Raw genomic sequence first — 15752 nt, forward strand, 5'->3', positions numbered from 1 at the left:
TAATGTTTGATGTTACAATAAGTCAATTTTCCCCTAAGAGGACCATTTAAAAAGTCGCCCTGTTTAAATCTCATGTTGTTTGACACAGCCCTCGTGCTCTTCTTTAGCACAGCATCATAGCCTGCTATGATGGTGTCAACTCCAAAGAGCGCTCAGGTCTGATTGGCCAGGTGACTGTTTATTTAGCAACACTCCATTAAGTTGACATAGCGACTCCTATCACGAGGCGCACCACTTTGCCTTTAATCAAATTGACAGCTGAGGAGCTATAATCAATGGGGCTATTTACATAATGCCAGGCTGCAAAAAAACAAATGATACCACCTGTTCTGGCATTATAACCACTGTGGAGGTAAGTGGGAATCTTCCACCAACAGGCTTATGCTCATATGGGCATTTGAAAGAGCGATGGCAATATCTCTCAGGCTGGAATGAAACATTTTTTCATCAGTTGTGGACTTGGAAAAATTGCATTTTTTTTGTACCACATGCTGAGTTTATAATGATTCACAAGACTAATTTGGAAACTCTTTCATCCTATCAGGCATTCAAGCGTCATATTCAAAACAAGTTTCACCAATATAACAAACTCTCAGGTTATTTCTCACTCTGCTATACGTCAATGTTATAAATTGATGCCCCTCTTGTATAATGAGATAATGTATCTTAAGGCTCATCTATATTAAATAATGATCAAATAAAAGCCATTTCAATTTGACCAGTTTATCTCAAGGAATCATTTGAAACATTAATTTACAGATAAAGGGACAAAGCCAGACAGATGGTAGGCTGTGAAGTGATTTATTCCAATATTAAATCGTAAATATTAACATGTATTCTTTTAAAAATGTCATGATTTCTCATATTAAAAGGTCTAATGTGGAGTTTTTGAACACTAGTGGCACTGTGGAGCAATGTTTAGTTAGATGATGGACAGGTTAGGGTTCTAATGCAGCAGTGACCAGTAAATAGCAAAAGGTACTGTATAGTTTCTGGGAGTGCAATAGAATGTTGTCACAGATGATTAAACCAGTCAGGCAGTAACCTTCTGAAAAACAATAGCTAAGAATCTCCAAGGCTGCTCTGCTGACATTTAGACTGTTTGTAAAACTGTCTACCCTTTTCAACAGAGCTATGAAATCTACGGTCAATGTATGTAGTTTAGTGGACTTCTCTTTCAGGATCTGTGACACAATGACAGAACATTATAGAAAACCTTTTGAAATTAGTACTCACAGTCAATTTGAGGGACATATCAATCCAAATGTATATTAATGCCAATTGCAGTATTTATTTTAGGCGAGTTTGTTTTCTTTTCTGGTCTATAAAACCTGTCCATTATGATTATATGTAAGTGTGCTCAGTATACTGAAGTCACAGTTGACGTTGCATAACTGCAGGCTTTCTGAAGAATTGTAGTAGAAATCAAACAAACACAGGCAGAAAATCATGCTCAAGCTTTCCATATATTTAAGGAGAAAAAGTACTACAAAGAGAAAATGAAAATGAATCCCTCCCCTCTATGTTTGTGTTTATTGTGCAATTTGTTTCCAGTTGTTTTCCCCCTCTAAACAAGCTTACCACATACACATAAAAGTAATCCTCTAATTTCTTGCCCACTGTGTGAATTACAAACGTTCTCTGAACCTCAGAAATGAATGAAATTCAGCAGTCACAAAAGGATGCGTCAGTAATTTAGAAAAAAAAAAAAGACACCCTTGCATTATTCATTTTTAATTGTGAAACGGATTTCATCATGTATGATTGGGTGATATTGCGACTTAGCTGATGCCACTGTGGAGACTGATTCTGCCCAGAAGTAGAATGATAATGGCCCCGGTTTGCTCCCCGTTCAATAATAATAATGAGCGTGTAAACAAACACAAAGCCATAAAACTGATTCTGGCACTTTCCATGTTCCCCATTTACTGGAACCTGTACTATATGATGAAATATTCATAGGTTTCTATGGTAGCGAATCGCATGGAGGCATCGAGTTTCTCGTGCCACACAAGCGGCTGAGCTCAAACGCTGATGTCAGAGTCTGGTTCTTATAACCTCAGACTGAACCACACTGCCTATAAATAAAGAGTGATGTTGAGTTTTTGAATATTTTATTATGCTATTAATTCACTACACCCACCATAGTGCTCTGGATTTTAGGAGAAGTAGATTTATGATTAATAACAAAAAATAACAGATGAACTGTGAAGCCCCTTTTGTAGGCTTTGAATAATATTTTCCTTTTAAATAGGTAATTTTCTTTCTTGCTTGCAAAGCTCAGACCAGCAACTTGCCCTGGATCACTCAAATGAACTCTTCTCACAGTACTTAGAAGTATAAGTAAGCTGTATCCTGTCCTATTTTGCTAAATATTGGAGTTTTATTTCATTGACATACTCGGGTTTGATATAACTGACATTCATAGTAAAAAAAAGGTCAAGTTCAGTTATAAATGTTCTCATCCTGTTTAGGTTGTGTTACATATTATGCTTGTACACTGCAAGTCAAGGAGGACATCCTGTGCTCAAGTACCCTGATTGAGAGCAGAGCTGGAAGCGATTACAATTTCCTTTAAATGAGGACCGGTAGAAAAGTGGCGATGCTGAAAGAGAGGCACAGAATGACGATCCTCAAGAAACGCACTCTTTACTTGGCAGCTGGATGTGGACTGTGAAGTGCTGCTGAAGGATCTAGTGGATTAAGCTTAGAAACCATCAACACATTCAATCATACGAGTGGACATAGTTACTAGTGGATGAGCGTAAAGTATACAAGACCATACAAAAACAACCCTATCAGACTGAGCTCTGCATACAAATATATACCCATGGGTCAGTGATAACTAAGGGTTGGCAAGATGAGCAATTCAAAAAATATCTTTAAAAAATTCTTAAAAGACGCGTCAAGTTTGTTAAAAATGTACATTTTGTATTTTGTTGGTTTTATGTCTTTTGAAATGACGAATGACATTTGCACCAATGTTTTACAAAAAAGTAAGACTGAATGCTCCTGAAAATGTCAAATGGTGTAACCACAAAATAATGATAAATATTAAATATTTCATCCACCTACAGTGTATTTAAGTGCACTTATACAATAATTACTTCATTTTAAAAAAATGTAAATGTTCCTTATTTACATGATTTCCCAAATTAAATGTAATATTTGGAACAATTGTATTCCATTAGCTTTATTTAATATAAAAACTTATAATCACGTAAGATCATGCCAAACTAGTTGATATGGTGTTTTATTGAGAATTTAGTGTTGAATTATTTGGTACAAAGTTTCTATGGTTACACCACTTAGACATTCTTGCCACAATCCTCTAATATATTCTCTCACAATGGAATAAAAGCAGAAATTTTATGATGGGTCCATAAAAAGGAATGTGTGCAAGTTATTCATAGGTCTCTTTTCACATTTTAACCCCTTTAAATTTGATTAAACTACATGGTCACAAAAAAGCATCATGTACCCAGCTACACACAGAGAGTCCTGGTTATAGATAGATGAGTACTTCATTAATCGTGAAGGGAAGCCATGTTCAACCACTTTCAAACCATGTGTGATATTAAACTGAACACAGACAGCGAGGGGGAAAAGATTCCTGTCAATAATTCATCTGCATGCATGTTCACGCCACACTACACAATTAATAGTGGAGTAGTTTGGGTGGGTTAACTTGCAGGCACGCTGCTCGCTGCTCAAAATATTGTGACAGAAATGATTCTCTTTCCGCCTTGTTGATGGGAACATGTGGTGATGCAGAGCTGGTGCTGCTGTCACGGGTGGCACTGATGGGGGTACTGACTCCACCTCCAGACGATCTACTAAAAATGTTTTGCATGTTTTAATGAACAAAACACTTTGATTTCCAAATAGCATTTACAGCATTAACACAGTAACAGCATCTACAGCCTTTTACACATCAGCAATTTAGTGAACTATAATGAATTCTGCATTTATCATTTCTTATGCATAAGAAAATTACAATTAAGTAGACAACCTTCTCAAACTTCTTTAAAGCTCAAGATGAAGACAAGTGGAAAAAAGCTTTACGATATTGCATATGACATAATTAAAGTTGGCATGACTGATTGAATTTTTGCAATTATCCTAAATTGATGAGAGTGGAGCAGCACAGCTGTGGCAGTGTTCACTAATGTGCTTTGGGCAAATAACAGAAATGTATTTTTACTTAAGAGTTCAAAAGTTAAATTGAACTATTTTGGACATATAATCTATTTCCTCCTGGAGGAGTTGAAACGCTTTCTACAAACTAATGGAAGAGAAAACTATTACATGGATAAAGATGAGCAAACAGAACTTTGAGCTTGGGCCATAAAAAAAAAAAAAAACTCACAGCAAATAAACACAACTACAATCGGCATTTTTGACGTATTCATTTACAGCGTCTGTAAGTGTCAGGCTGAAAGAGACAAAGAGGCATATAAAGCTTCCAATTGGACTAACGATTTTAGACACAGGGGAAATGCTTGAACTATACCCGTAATTGAGCTTGTGATAGTCTTGGCAACCCTGATGAAGGCATCCTAATGGGCTGAGGCAAATTATCTGGCTTATAATCAGCAAGGCTTGCAAGGCCTATGCTAGTACTGTAAGACCACCTTTACAGAAATCAAGACAACCAATGATGAAAAAACCCTGGCTGACGTTTATTTCATGAAAAATAAAGCTCTCACAGCTTTATCCTCTAGAATGTCTTCTTCTAACGGAGGTGCGTGTCAAATGCCAAAATATCTGGAGAACAATGAAGCCAGTTGAGTATTTTCTCTTGATCCCTCTCCTCTTAATCCCATCCCCGCCCCTCATATTTCTGTCTCAACAGATTCTTACATTTCCATGCCTGATCTGCCGTGTCGCTTCATTTCGCAGATTGCTTTCTCTTTGCGAAAGCAGGACAGCCCCAGCTGACTAATCAAAATGCTGGCAGTTCCCAAAGAGAGGCCGGGAAATCTCAAAAAACAAACACCCGCAGTAAATCAAAAGTGATTTCAGAGGATGATCACAGATGGTGCGACCGAAGAGCGCTCCTACAAATTCTGCGCGTCTCCGGTGATTCACACATTTCCCAAGCTGCTGTCTACACTTCTCCAAAATAGCCTGTAGCCCATTATGAATGCAAATAAAAAACATGGCTTGAGACCAGTTCTGGAAGGTTTCTGCACTAACTGACAGGTAAAGGGGTGGCTATGTAACCACCCAGATAACTGTGATTGACAGACAAAGAGATTCATAGAAACCGGAGCAGGAGGTCGATGGAATCAAATCGGCACTCTAAATAGGACATTGCGTATTTAGAAAGTTCTGAACGGTTCTAAATTTGTTGAAAGTGCAAATGGAGTTCACAAACTTTCAGTCATGACAGTGCTATGAGTGTGTGATCACAACTCAATCTCACATGCTGGCGCTCACAAAATACGGCAGGCACGGATGAGGCGCACTTGTCTGTCACAGCATGGCCGTAGCAGAGAGAGCCCATTATAATCAACTGGAGCTGCTGCACGAGTAGATGTCACACAGCTCCACTCTATTTTTACGAGACTGGTCTATTTCTTTCTTTAGGTATGGCTTTGAAACCCTCTATCAGGTAAAAACTACATAGAAAAGCATAAAAAATGAGTAAAAGCTACATAAGTGATTAAAATGACACCTCATTGTATCATAGGCAATGTGATGCAGCAATGCAACCTCATAGGCTACCAGTTAATATCACGTACGCTTCCAAAACACCAACTGCATGGAGATGGAGTCTGTGTAGCAGCTAGAAACCCCCCCCCTCTGCCCCACCTACATGACCCGTTACGCCCATGCCTAGTATGTTCCGATTTTGAAAGAAGACTCACCCCACTGCAAAGGAGCGAGCTGTAGGTGCTCCAGGACCAGTTGGTTGAGGACTCCTTCAACGCTGGCTTCTCCACGGCGCTGCAGCGAAGGGTGGGTTGGGATTAAGGACAACAACATGTAGAAGTTACGTGCATTTCAAACATGAATCAACATGAGAAACTTTGCTGTATATGCACAGAATAGCTATTTTGTTGGAGAAAACCCTAACCCTAACTACAGAATGAGATCATATCTAGAGAATTTGATAATAAGACATTTGCACTGGCTGAGAGACTGTCTTATCAAGATTCAGCTGGAGAAAATTCTGAAACATCCACTTAAGGATGTTGTGAAGGCAGTTTTGGAGGGATTCAATTTTCGGAAAATGGTTTGCACAGCTATGATAAATCAGCATGTCATCTGCATAAAAGTGGAAATTGATATTATGGTAAGGTGACCTGATGGAAGCGTGTTACAGAGCTATACTTTCATTCTTGTGCCCATGCCACTTTTGACACAACTTAACTCCTTTTTAGTGCTTTAACCTCTTTTTACTGTTGTTCTTTTTTATGTTTTATGACGGTTGCCAAGCTACAAAGTGGCTCGCTCACCCACTGCAACGGAGTGCGTCTTCTTTTTGCTTTTTACTTTAGAAACCTCTGTTTACACCTTGTTGCTTAGGGGTGACTTACGTGACTGTGTTATATGCCTGCACTTTGGGAAAGTAGTTGTACCAGACCATTAGAAAAAGTTGGATTTAGTAGCCAAAACCAAATTAAGGGTGGCTTTGGTGAATTAGTTTTACTGCTAAGACATCTAACTTTTCTTTTTTAATTGAAGTTTCATGTATTTAACTGTGACTCTAACATCTAATGATACTCAAACACCTCTCAGCACTTAGCCATTCAATTAAACTGCTTTTACAGTTTCTGGCTATCCTTTATTTGCCTCTCTCATTTTTACTTTTTCCTTTATTTCTCAGTAAACATACCACTGTACTACAATATCTCAAGCCATAAGTGCCATCTCTTCCATCACATCACTTTTCCCTTAGAAAATACCGCTGACCACAGGGGAATGGGCAACTTATTTGACATTTTAACCCAAACCCATAGCCCGTGAGGCTTTTAGCACTGACAGGTCCCTTTTCAGCAGACCCCTTAATGGATAATTAGCTTGGCACCAGAGACACTTTTAATGGGCCTGTACTGGAGTCATCCTTTGTGTCATTTTTGTGTCCCTGACTGAAGATTCTGATGATGCACTGAATCCAGACTTATTATAGCAATGACTTGTAAAGATGTTCTTCTGATTTGTTATATTTAGAATAAAATTCAAATGAATACCGAGCATCAGCTGTGAGGAGGAGGCACGTTCCTTAAATTTCTTACAGCCGAGCCAATTAAGTCCACTCCTATCATCGCGGTCATTTACCTCCTTAGTTTTATTCTCGGGGAAATGAATGCTTACACTTTTCCAAGCAGAAGATTAGAGGGGCCAAAATGACTTTGTGTGAAAGTGAGACATTGTTAAAGATGTGAAAGCTGCTTATGGAGCGTGTACTGAATGTATTGATGCATGTTCCTCATATTACACAAAAAACAGCAAAGTTAAGCAAGAAATACCAGCACATCTGTCATTAAGGCATTACATATTAGTATCAGTAGAAGCAGGCAAGCATAACACCCAGGCAAACATCACTAGGGAAATTGGAAATAAAGAAATATGAGAGAAGTCAGTTACTATAAGTTTAAACTGCTACATAATACTAAGTATAAACACAATATACACAAGGGAGAAATAAAACCCCATATAAATGAATTGCGTCGTGTTTTTTGTGTTATACATTCATTCAGATGTCAAGGGTGCGCAGGGAGCATGTTTCTGTAACCTGACAATAATGATGGCATTAAACTGATCGCAGGGAAGGCTCTCAATATTTGAATGCTGCATCAAAACAAATATGGCTGTCAGAGAGCAATTATCCAGATAATATGTGATGATAAGGACACCGCTGATCATTTACACAGCTGACATTTGGAATAATGGATGAAATGAGTGGCGCCCAGAGCACCGAACCTGTGTCTATTAACCTTTGAGAGAGAGTACAGTATGCATGCAGAGAGACAGAGAGAGAGAGAGAGAATGCATCTACAGACAAAATAGACTGTGCTGAAAAGTGCTCCCACTGTGCCTGCTGGATCATCTCCAAACTCAAAAGTATGACTCATAATGAATCGAGTGTCACTACATGCACCTGCATCTTTTTTTGATGAACAATGGCAAAAACAGCAAAACAACAGCGGTGTTGTGTTGTGCCTTTGATCACTGGAAGCATGAACATGTAGAATTTCTACTTCGAGGCTTCAATCGAAATTGTTGTGCGACAGAAGAACTCAGCAACTTCAGCTTGTCTTCGTCAGTGCAGCCTGGAAACTATAGCAGCTTAATGATCAGTAGTAGAGTATCTGACTTTCTGCTCCAATTCTCTGTGGACTCTCATACCGGTCCACTTTGAAACCCACAAGTTACATAATATGGGGATGTTCGTGATATCTTCTGACCCACTGCACAATGAGCAGCTGCTGTTTGATTGTACAGTAGCGCTGGATATACTGTATGATAAGACTACACACAGGACAAACAGACTGATATAACAGTCATTCATCAGCACAATTAGGGCAGCATGATGGGTTAAGATAATATGAGACTATAAAATATACAAATATGAGTCTAGAAGATTATCAGTATGTGTGTTAGCCCTGTGATAAACACGCAATCTGTCAAGGTGTTTCCCCAGCTCTCCATTAATATAAATTGAGGCTACAGCCCACTACAGTCCAGCAGAGGGTGAATGGGTATAGATGGCTGGATCGACTGAGATATTAGCTGCAGGCTTTTTTCTTTTTGTTAGCCACGCTAGCGGTGTGGCTTGAGGCGCTTGTCTTTGAACCCACCACTTTGTTCGAGGTTGAAATGTAACAGCAAAACATAACAACTACAACATTCAGTTCTGCAGATGATGATGAATCCTAATGACTTTGTGATGAATGGACTGTCAGGAAATGTGCTACAGAATTTCCTAGTGACTCAATTTTAATGACTTAGGTGATTTGTTTTATCTAGTGCCATCATCAGATCAAAATTTCACTTTCTCCAAGACTTCCTGCTAAGCTAATGATGTTTCCATCAGCTTACGTTGTACTTTGTGTTTAGTGCTATTTCACAGATGTGATCATGCTAAAATCCTAAACTGGGATATAAAAAAATATTGCCTGGTAAATGTCATCATGTAAGCATGATTACCTTAGCAAATAGCTAAAAGTGCCACTACTAACACAGCTGTAGACTCTTTTTTTCCCCCAAGTATAACTCTAGGATGTTGGAACCACATAATGTAGTACTGTCATGAACAAGGCTTCCCAGTAGCTTAAAAGAGATAAAAGGGACTACCCTAATTAACTGTCACTACAATTGAAGATAAAAAGCCTATCGGTCTAACTATACTCATTCCAAATCTAAGAACATCTGCCTTACAAGTACAGAATAAAGATTGCTATATGGGACCTTAGCTTTCTACTTATATCTAACTTACAAAAGACATCTGATGCTCGAATGACCCTCAAAATTAGATTTTAAATGGAGACACTAGAACATGAGTCATACAATGGTCAGTTGAATAACTTATAGAACTGTACATTCAATGGGACTGACCATGAAATACACTTGATAAGCACCATTGGATTCACTCATCTGTGGCTGTGTGAAACAGGATTTCATTGTAAGAGAGAACACCAATAAGAAGTGACTCTCATATTTAGGAACTGTACTCTATATATACAGTATTTGTATTATGTTAACTTTTCAGTCAAACAGCTATAAACACATACAGAGTGGGCAGGTGTTCCTAGAGTATATGAAGCGTTCAGAGTCAGAAAACCTAAGTTTAGAGTGAGAGATGACAGAAATAGTGCTGCCTCTGGATTACAGCTAATTGCAATATGTCTTAAAGGTGATATTTACAAAGCTAAAATAAGTACTACACTGTGCTGTCCGCTGTGTCAATCAACTATAAATCTTGAGGGAACTGTCACTTCTGGCAAGCAGCAGTATCTTAGACAAACTGTACTGTGTATATACGCTTCTGGCTGAAACAGCTATACAGGGAGTTATACAACTGTAAAACCAACTGTGAAATTGATATTATTACTGGTTAGTACAACTATTGAGACCCAAATGAACTTCCACACAGTGATTCCAACATGATTCCTCAAGGGGAAAACATGCAGAACACATTCTCTTCTTCTCTCGTCTATTTCTTTTAGTGCCAGCACAGTATAAGGCAAAGCCTTTTCCTAGGAGTGAATCACAACTCATCATAACTGAGCACCATCAACAGAACAGAAATAATATAGTAGGGAACTCATAAATTACAAACTAAAGTGACTGTTACTTTGCTCAAGGCAGAGTGAGTGCTTCTGAGTGTGACACACACTGTAATCAAATCTTTTATTTCTCTAGTTTTTCATGCTGTGAAGGCAAAATCCACCCTGAAGCAGAATGTACATTGTGCTCTTCCAATGATTTTAGACAGCTTAGTCACTATCTACACACAGAGGGATGTCTCTCTGAGATGGAAATGAGAGCACTGAGACTCAACGTGATGACATCATGTGCCAAGCTTGGTGTTGCCCTTTTGACACTGAATTAGTAATTGACTTCACACAAAGTTCTCTTCAACTCATACGAGCTTTCAATGAGAGAATGTTGCAAGACTGACTTTTTATCCTTGGGTGAGTTTTCCACTTTGGCCCGAAGGAAGAGTGTTGAACCTCTCATAAATGTGATTCTTTTTTGATTAGATTCTATTTAGAGAAAAAACACAGTAGCTGTTTCATGGTCTACGAAGCAACTACAGGGTTTGTCTGCAGATTACATCATCACTACAGTCTGTGCATGTTGCATGGATTCAATGGAAGCTTGGTAGAAGTTATATGTTCACAAACAACCTTCATGATATATGTTGTAAATTCTATAAAATGTTTTAAACAGGCAGTTTCTGCTGTGAAGAAGGGAGTGCTATTAGACATTCGTCATTTTCTTTCTTTGTCCTTGCCTACACGCTGCCAAATTACTTGTAGATAAAACAATGAACATAATGATGGGAGTGTTTACGCCTTCATAAAAAGGAAAAAAATATAATGGAAACTTCAGTACCCCAGAGCCTGGATTCATCATTATTTGTACACCATGCTCACCAACAATCTGATGGGCAGTTCTTGATTCTCCGAATGTGTGCACTGGTAACTGCCAACTGATCAGTTACAGGCTGAGTCACAGCACCATATGCATGGGGACCAGAGGCTCTTTAATGATACTTGTGAATTTTATTTGAATTTTGATTGCTGGAACGTGGCTCAGGTTTTATTTTTTGTGTGTGCCTTTTTTCATGCTACAAAAACAATCCAAGCTGCCAAACAAACTATTAAAGGGCCATTTTATGAAAAACTCACTTTCTCAGTGCTTGTGTGTATACATTTAGGTCTTTGATATTCTTACTAACACAGACTGTGAAATAACTGACTGACAACTCGGTCAGTTTGGTGGGTGGTTTGCTCTGTACTTGTGATTTAACAAGCCAGTCAGATTTGATGCCCCTTCTTACATCACTTGGGCTTCATTTAACTATATCCACTCTGCCCTACCATGGTTTTCTCATAAGCACTGGCTAAACTAATTTAATCTAAGCTAAAGGCAAAAAATGTGTGACCAGACCTCAGAAAAACTAGCAGGTATAGACACAGATAGAAGCATGTATATAGGGGGCGGTGCAATTTCAATGAAGCCCCAAGTGACGTAAGAAGGGGAGGATATTAAGGTTGTTGGTGTTAAACACGTTACATAGCTAACTTCCAAAAGAATGCAAAACAGTTTGTTTTTGTTGCATGAAAAACACTTCTCAGGTCTCAAATATTGCTGTCACTTAATCTGTCAGTGTTTAATTTGTTCCATAGTCACAATTTTTGAAATGTAGTAGGAAAGCAAGCATGAATATCTCTTTAAGGAACTGATTAACTTAAGTTCAGTTTCTTTTACTTCTTCATTCAGACGACAACTTGGTCGTTAAGTCATATTAGTAAAGGAAAAATGCATCACAGAGGATCTACTGGGTAAGGTGGATGCCATGTGTGATCATACTTTGTCACCATCAGTTGTTAGAAAGCAGAACATAAAGGGCAGCCTGCTGGCAATGATGTTGTCAAAGATTACCTTAGTTGGACGACAAAAAAAGGGTCATGTTCCAGTCATATTGCTGTGTGTGCTGTATGTGGTGCAATTATACATACACACACTAAGACATCAATTCACAGTGTCAAAGCGGCTAGCACTTCACCATACGCTTCCCCATCTGTCAGTGCAATGGAACAAGTTCCCTGCTGGCCAGAGGGCCTCCAGATGTAAGATCCAGATGTCCTGTATCACTGATCCCACTGATGTCAACAAATAACATTCGGCAAATACAGTACGGTGCTACTGAAATCTATTTGACCACTTTAAAGTGTCACCTGCTTACTGATTTGGTGTAGACGGAGGACACTCAATTATGAATGTGAACCTTTTTCAGTTTCATCTACTGCCTGCCTGGCAAGGCTCAGCTCAGGCTGTTTTTCTCTGATGAAGCTCTACCATACATGCAGACATTGGAAAGGATATGATGCTCCAACAGATGCCCAGCTTGCTGTTGATCTGGCAGCCCTGAGCATGCTGTCGCTCCTCCTCCAGCTGTTTGGGGTTAGCGAAGCGAACTGTCTCCTGGTCCGGCTGCGGCAGACTCTCAAAGTCAAACTTGTCAACCTGGATGGCCATCCTGCAATATAGACAGACACATGTTTCAGCTATCACTTCTAAATGGTCAATAGGAAACTCCACAGTAACAGTATGTCTTATGATGTCATGTAACTGCCATTTGAAACATAACTAAGTTAAGAGAGGGTCAAATGACGTCAGTTTTTACAGTGAAGCAGGAGGCATTTTGTGAATGTTGTGAATATTCATAGAATATGGGATTTTTAATAAGGGAGAGAGAGTAGATTTTGAGGATTTTAATGTGGTAATTTTACTTTTGTGGAAAAACCATGTCAGGCACACATTATTTTTCCAAGCAGAATATTTTTTTATCTATCTTAATACATTTTTTTATGAAAACCAAATTCAAAAACAGCAAAACCATTTCAAAAGTCTGTAAAAGTTATTATTGTAATACTCATACCAGGGAAAACTCATCTCATGTGCTGCTCAGGAAAAGGTTGGATGATTGATAACAAAAATATGTTGGGGTGAACTAAGCAAATCTATTCCCACATTTCTACCTTTACCCTCATAGATCACAGTGACTTTATTTATCTTCATCTACAGAATATTTCCACGAAGGAAACTTCACTTCCATTTCTGCCTGATGACAACTAATGCAGACTGCTTTGTATGGTTTGGCAAGTGATAAATTATTTATCTAGTCTGAACAAACAACCTGAGGTCCAAGCTTCCCTCTCTATTCTGTGGCTGTTTCTAAGTTGTTTTTATTAACGAGAGTCAGTGTGTGCATTGCCTGAGGTTACATCGAGTTTCACATCAGGTATTCAAAGTCTATGTGTACCATTTACACCTTTGCTTATAAAGCTGCTGACCCCAAAGCCCACCTCTAATCACCCTCGCAGCATTTAGACGATCCATTCCGAGATGAAAACATGAATTGTGTGTATTCTTTCTCTAACTGCACAAATCTCTGCAGAGTTCAGAGCTTATGCCTGTGGAGCTTAATACAAAGAGAGCGGATGGAGATGTCCTGAAGGGAAAGGGGAAGTAAGAGGAGAGGAATAAGGGATGAAGTGAACCGCCCCCCATGTCTCCTGGATGAAGTAGTGTGTAATGAAATCCACAACCTCACAGCTACCCTGCTGTTGACTTTGGCTCTACCTCTGCACCTCTGCAATAATGATCAACAATATTCTGTTTTTTTAAATCGTTCTACATCTAAAGAAAAATCACCAATTAATTTGCCATTTTAACAACTACCGCTGTATATCCGAAGCCTGATATACATTATTGTATTCCTCTATAATAGAGCTTAATTAAAACAATTAAAAACACACCAGTGAGTCGCGAGGTTGCACTGGGTCACATGTCCCTTCATTACAATGAAAATGGGCACTGTTTCACCATTTTGCTGCAGTAAATATGGCTAAAAATAGTCCCCATTAAATGCACTATTTACTCATGATATACAAAGTATAAGTATATTTACTGTTTGCAATTTTTTTAAGTGACCAGCTGTTTTAAGAGGTCCTTTTCAGAATTGATTTACAGTAAAGCTCCATAGCTCCACAAATCAGCAGTTTTATATTAAAAAAAGACCAAAAACCTTCAGTAATGTGAAAGAGGTCCCTCATGTTCTGATAAAAGTACAGGCAGTTAAGATTGTAAAACATCAAATAATAAAACAGTGAAACAAACAATCGTCAAAACCATCAAATAGAGATAAAGTTTAGAATTGAAACATAAAAGAAGATTAGGAATACAGTCAGTAAAAACTATAACAAGGCCTTTTTATAAAAGTGAGTTTTTAGAAGATAATTAAAAGATGAAACTGATTCCGCTCGCCTAACATACTCAGGCAGTTTCATAGCCTGGAGAAGGCCTGGTCCCCCTTGGTAAGAAGACATTCTGGTTGGTAGAGGGAACAACTAGAAGACTCTTGCCCGAGGATAACCCTAACCCCAACGTAACCCTAACCCTAACGTAACCCTAACTCTAACGTAACCCTAACCTTAACCCAGGCAGCATTAAGGCTCATACGTCACATATAAATCTATAATATACTTGGGAGCCTGACTCTGAAGGGCCTTGAACGTAATCATTCAAATCTTCAAATGACCTCTAAAGCTCAAAGGTAACCAATGGAGAGAAGCAAGGAGTGATCCATATGATCCTTTTTTCTAGATTGAGTCAAGACCCAAGAAGCCACAATGCTCACACAGTTCTACAGAGCTTTATAGCCTCTTTCAGGTCATTGTTTGCCAACTCCACTCTCAGCAGCCTTCGTTTTCCAAAGCAAGCAGATAGCGTCAGCTGTATTCAGCAAGAGAAAATACTTTTTTGTAACCCTTGTAGCATGTGACACTTCAACTTAATTGAAAACTTCAGAATCCCCCAAAACCTGGAGACACATATTGAACCTCTATTGCAAAGTGTAGCACAGCACTGAAATGAAGCTACAGCAGCACTTCACAGGAGAGAAGAAATGTGTCTCGCCTCTTAACAGCGTCATGATGAGGGATAGGCTTCACTTCAAGTGTTTAACAGGAGACACGTACCATCAGACTCTTCTTTGCAAGGAGAACAGAACAAAAGAACCTGCAGTCCATTTCTCAGCATGCTCAGTACTCCTGCCATTACCTACTTAGAGAAATGACAATGTGACTTTGAGGTGGGCTGCTAACTGACAATTACCTGGACATCCATCTCCATGGGAGGCCAACATGCAACAAGAGGTTCTTGTAAGGTTTTTTTTTTTTTTAAGCCCTGCTAAATCACTGCTTTCACATGAACCACAATGCAAATTATTCCATCGTGACAATATTAAAGATTTGCAACGTGGTACTGTTTGCTGGGCAAAACAGTGGATGCATGAATTGATCTGGATTCTGGTTCAGAAGCTACGACGGCTCTCAGAGGAGTCATTTTCCGATGCACAGAGAGGAAGATGGGCCGAGCAAATTGTAAAACACCCTTTAATCACGGGGTAATTTGAGGGAGACGGTTGAATTGTAATGCTTTAGTCGACCTCAGATGTCTGTTCGGCACAAGAGCCCACCCACAGGTATCATTACAGGTGATCTGCT

The 15752-nt window shown here is 38.9% G+C and overlaps 1 protein-coding gene across 2 annotated transcripts in view; it reads right to left on the minus strand.

Annotated features, from left to right (window-relative positions):
• trappc9 (trafficking protein particle complex subunit 9) overlaps positions 1-15752 on the minus strand; it is a 211984-nt gene that overhangs the window by 59942 nt on the left and 136290 nt on the right. For both annotated transcript variants that reach the window (XM_053333925.1, XM_053333924.1), the window contains 2 exons: positions 12568-12721; positions 5874-5964 (listed from right to left, as the gene is read on the minus strand). In XM_053333925.1, the coding sequence (XP_053189900.1) occupies positions 5874-5964; positions 12568-12721 (245 nt within the window). The remainder of the gene's footprint in view (positions 1-5873; positions 5965-12567; positions 12722-15752) is intronic.

The sequence above is a fragment of the Scomber japonicus genome, chromosome 15 (genome assembly GCF_027409825.1).
Source record: "Scomber japonicus isolate fScoJap1 chromosome 15, fScoJap1.pri, whole genome shotgun sequence".
In the NCBI taxonomy this organism is placed as follows: Eukaryota; Metazoa; Chordata; class Actinopteri; order Scombriformes; family Scombridae; genus Scomber; species Scomber japonicus.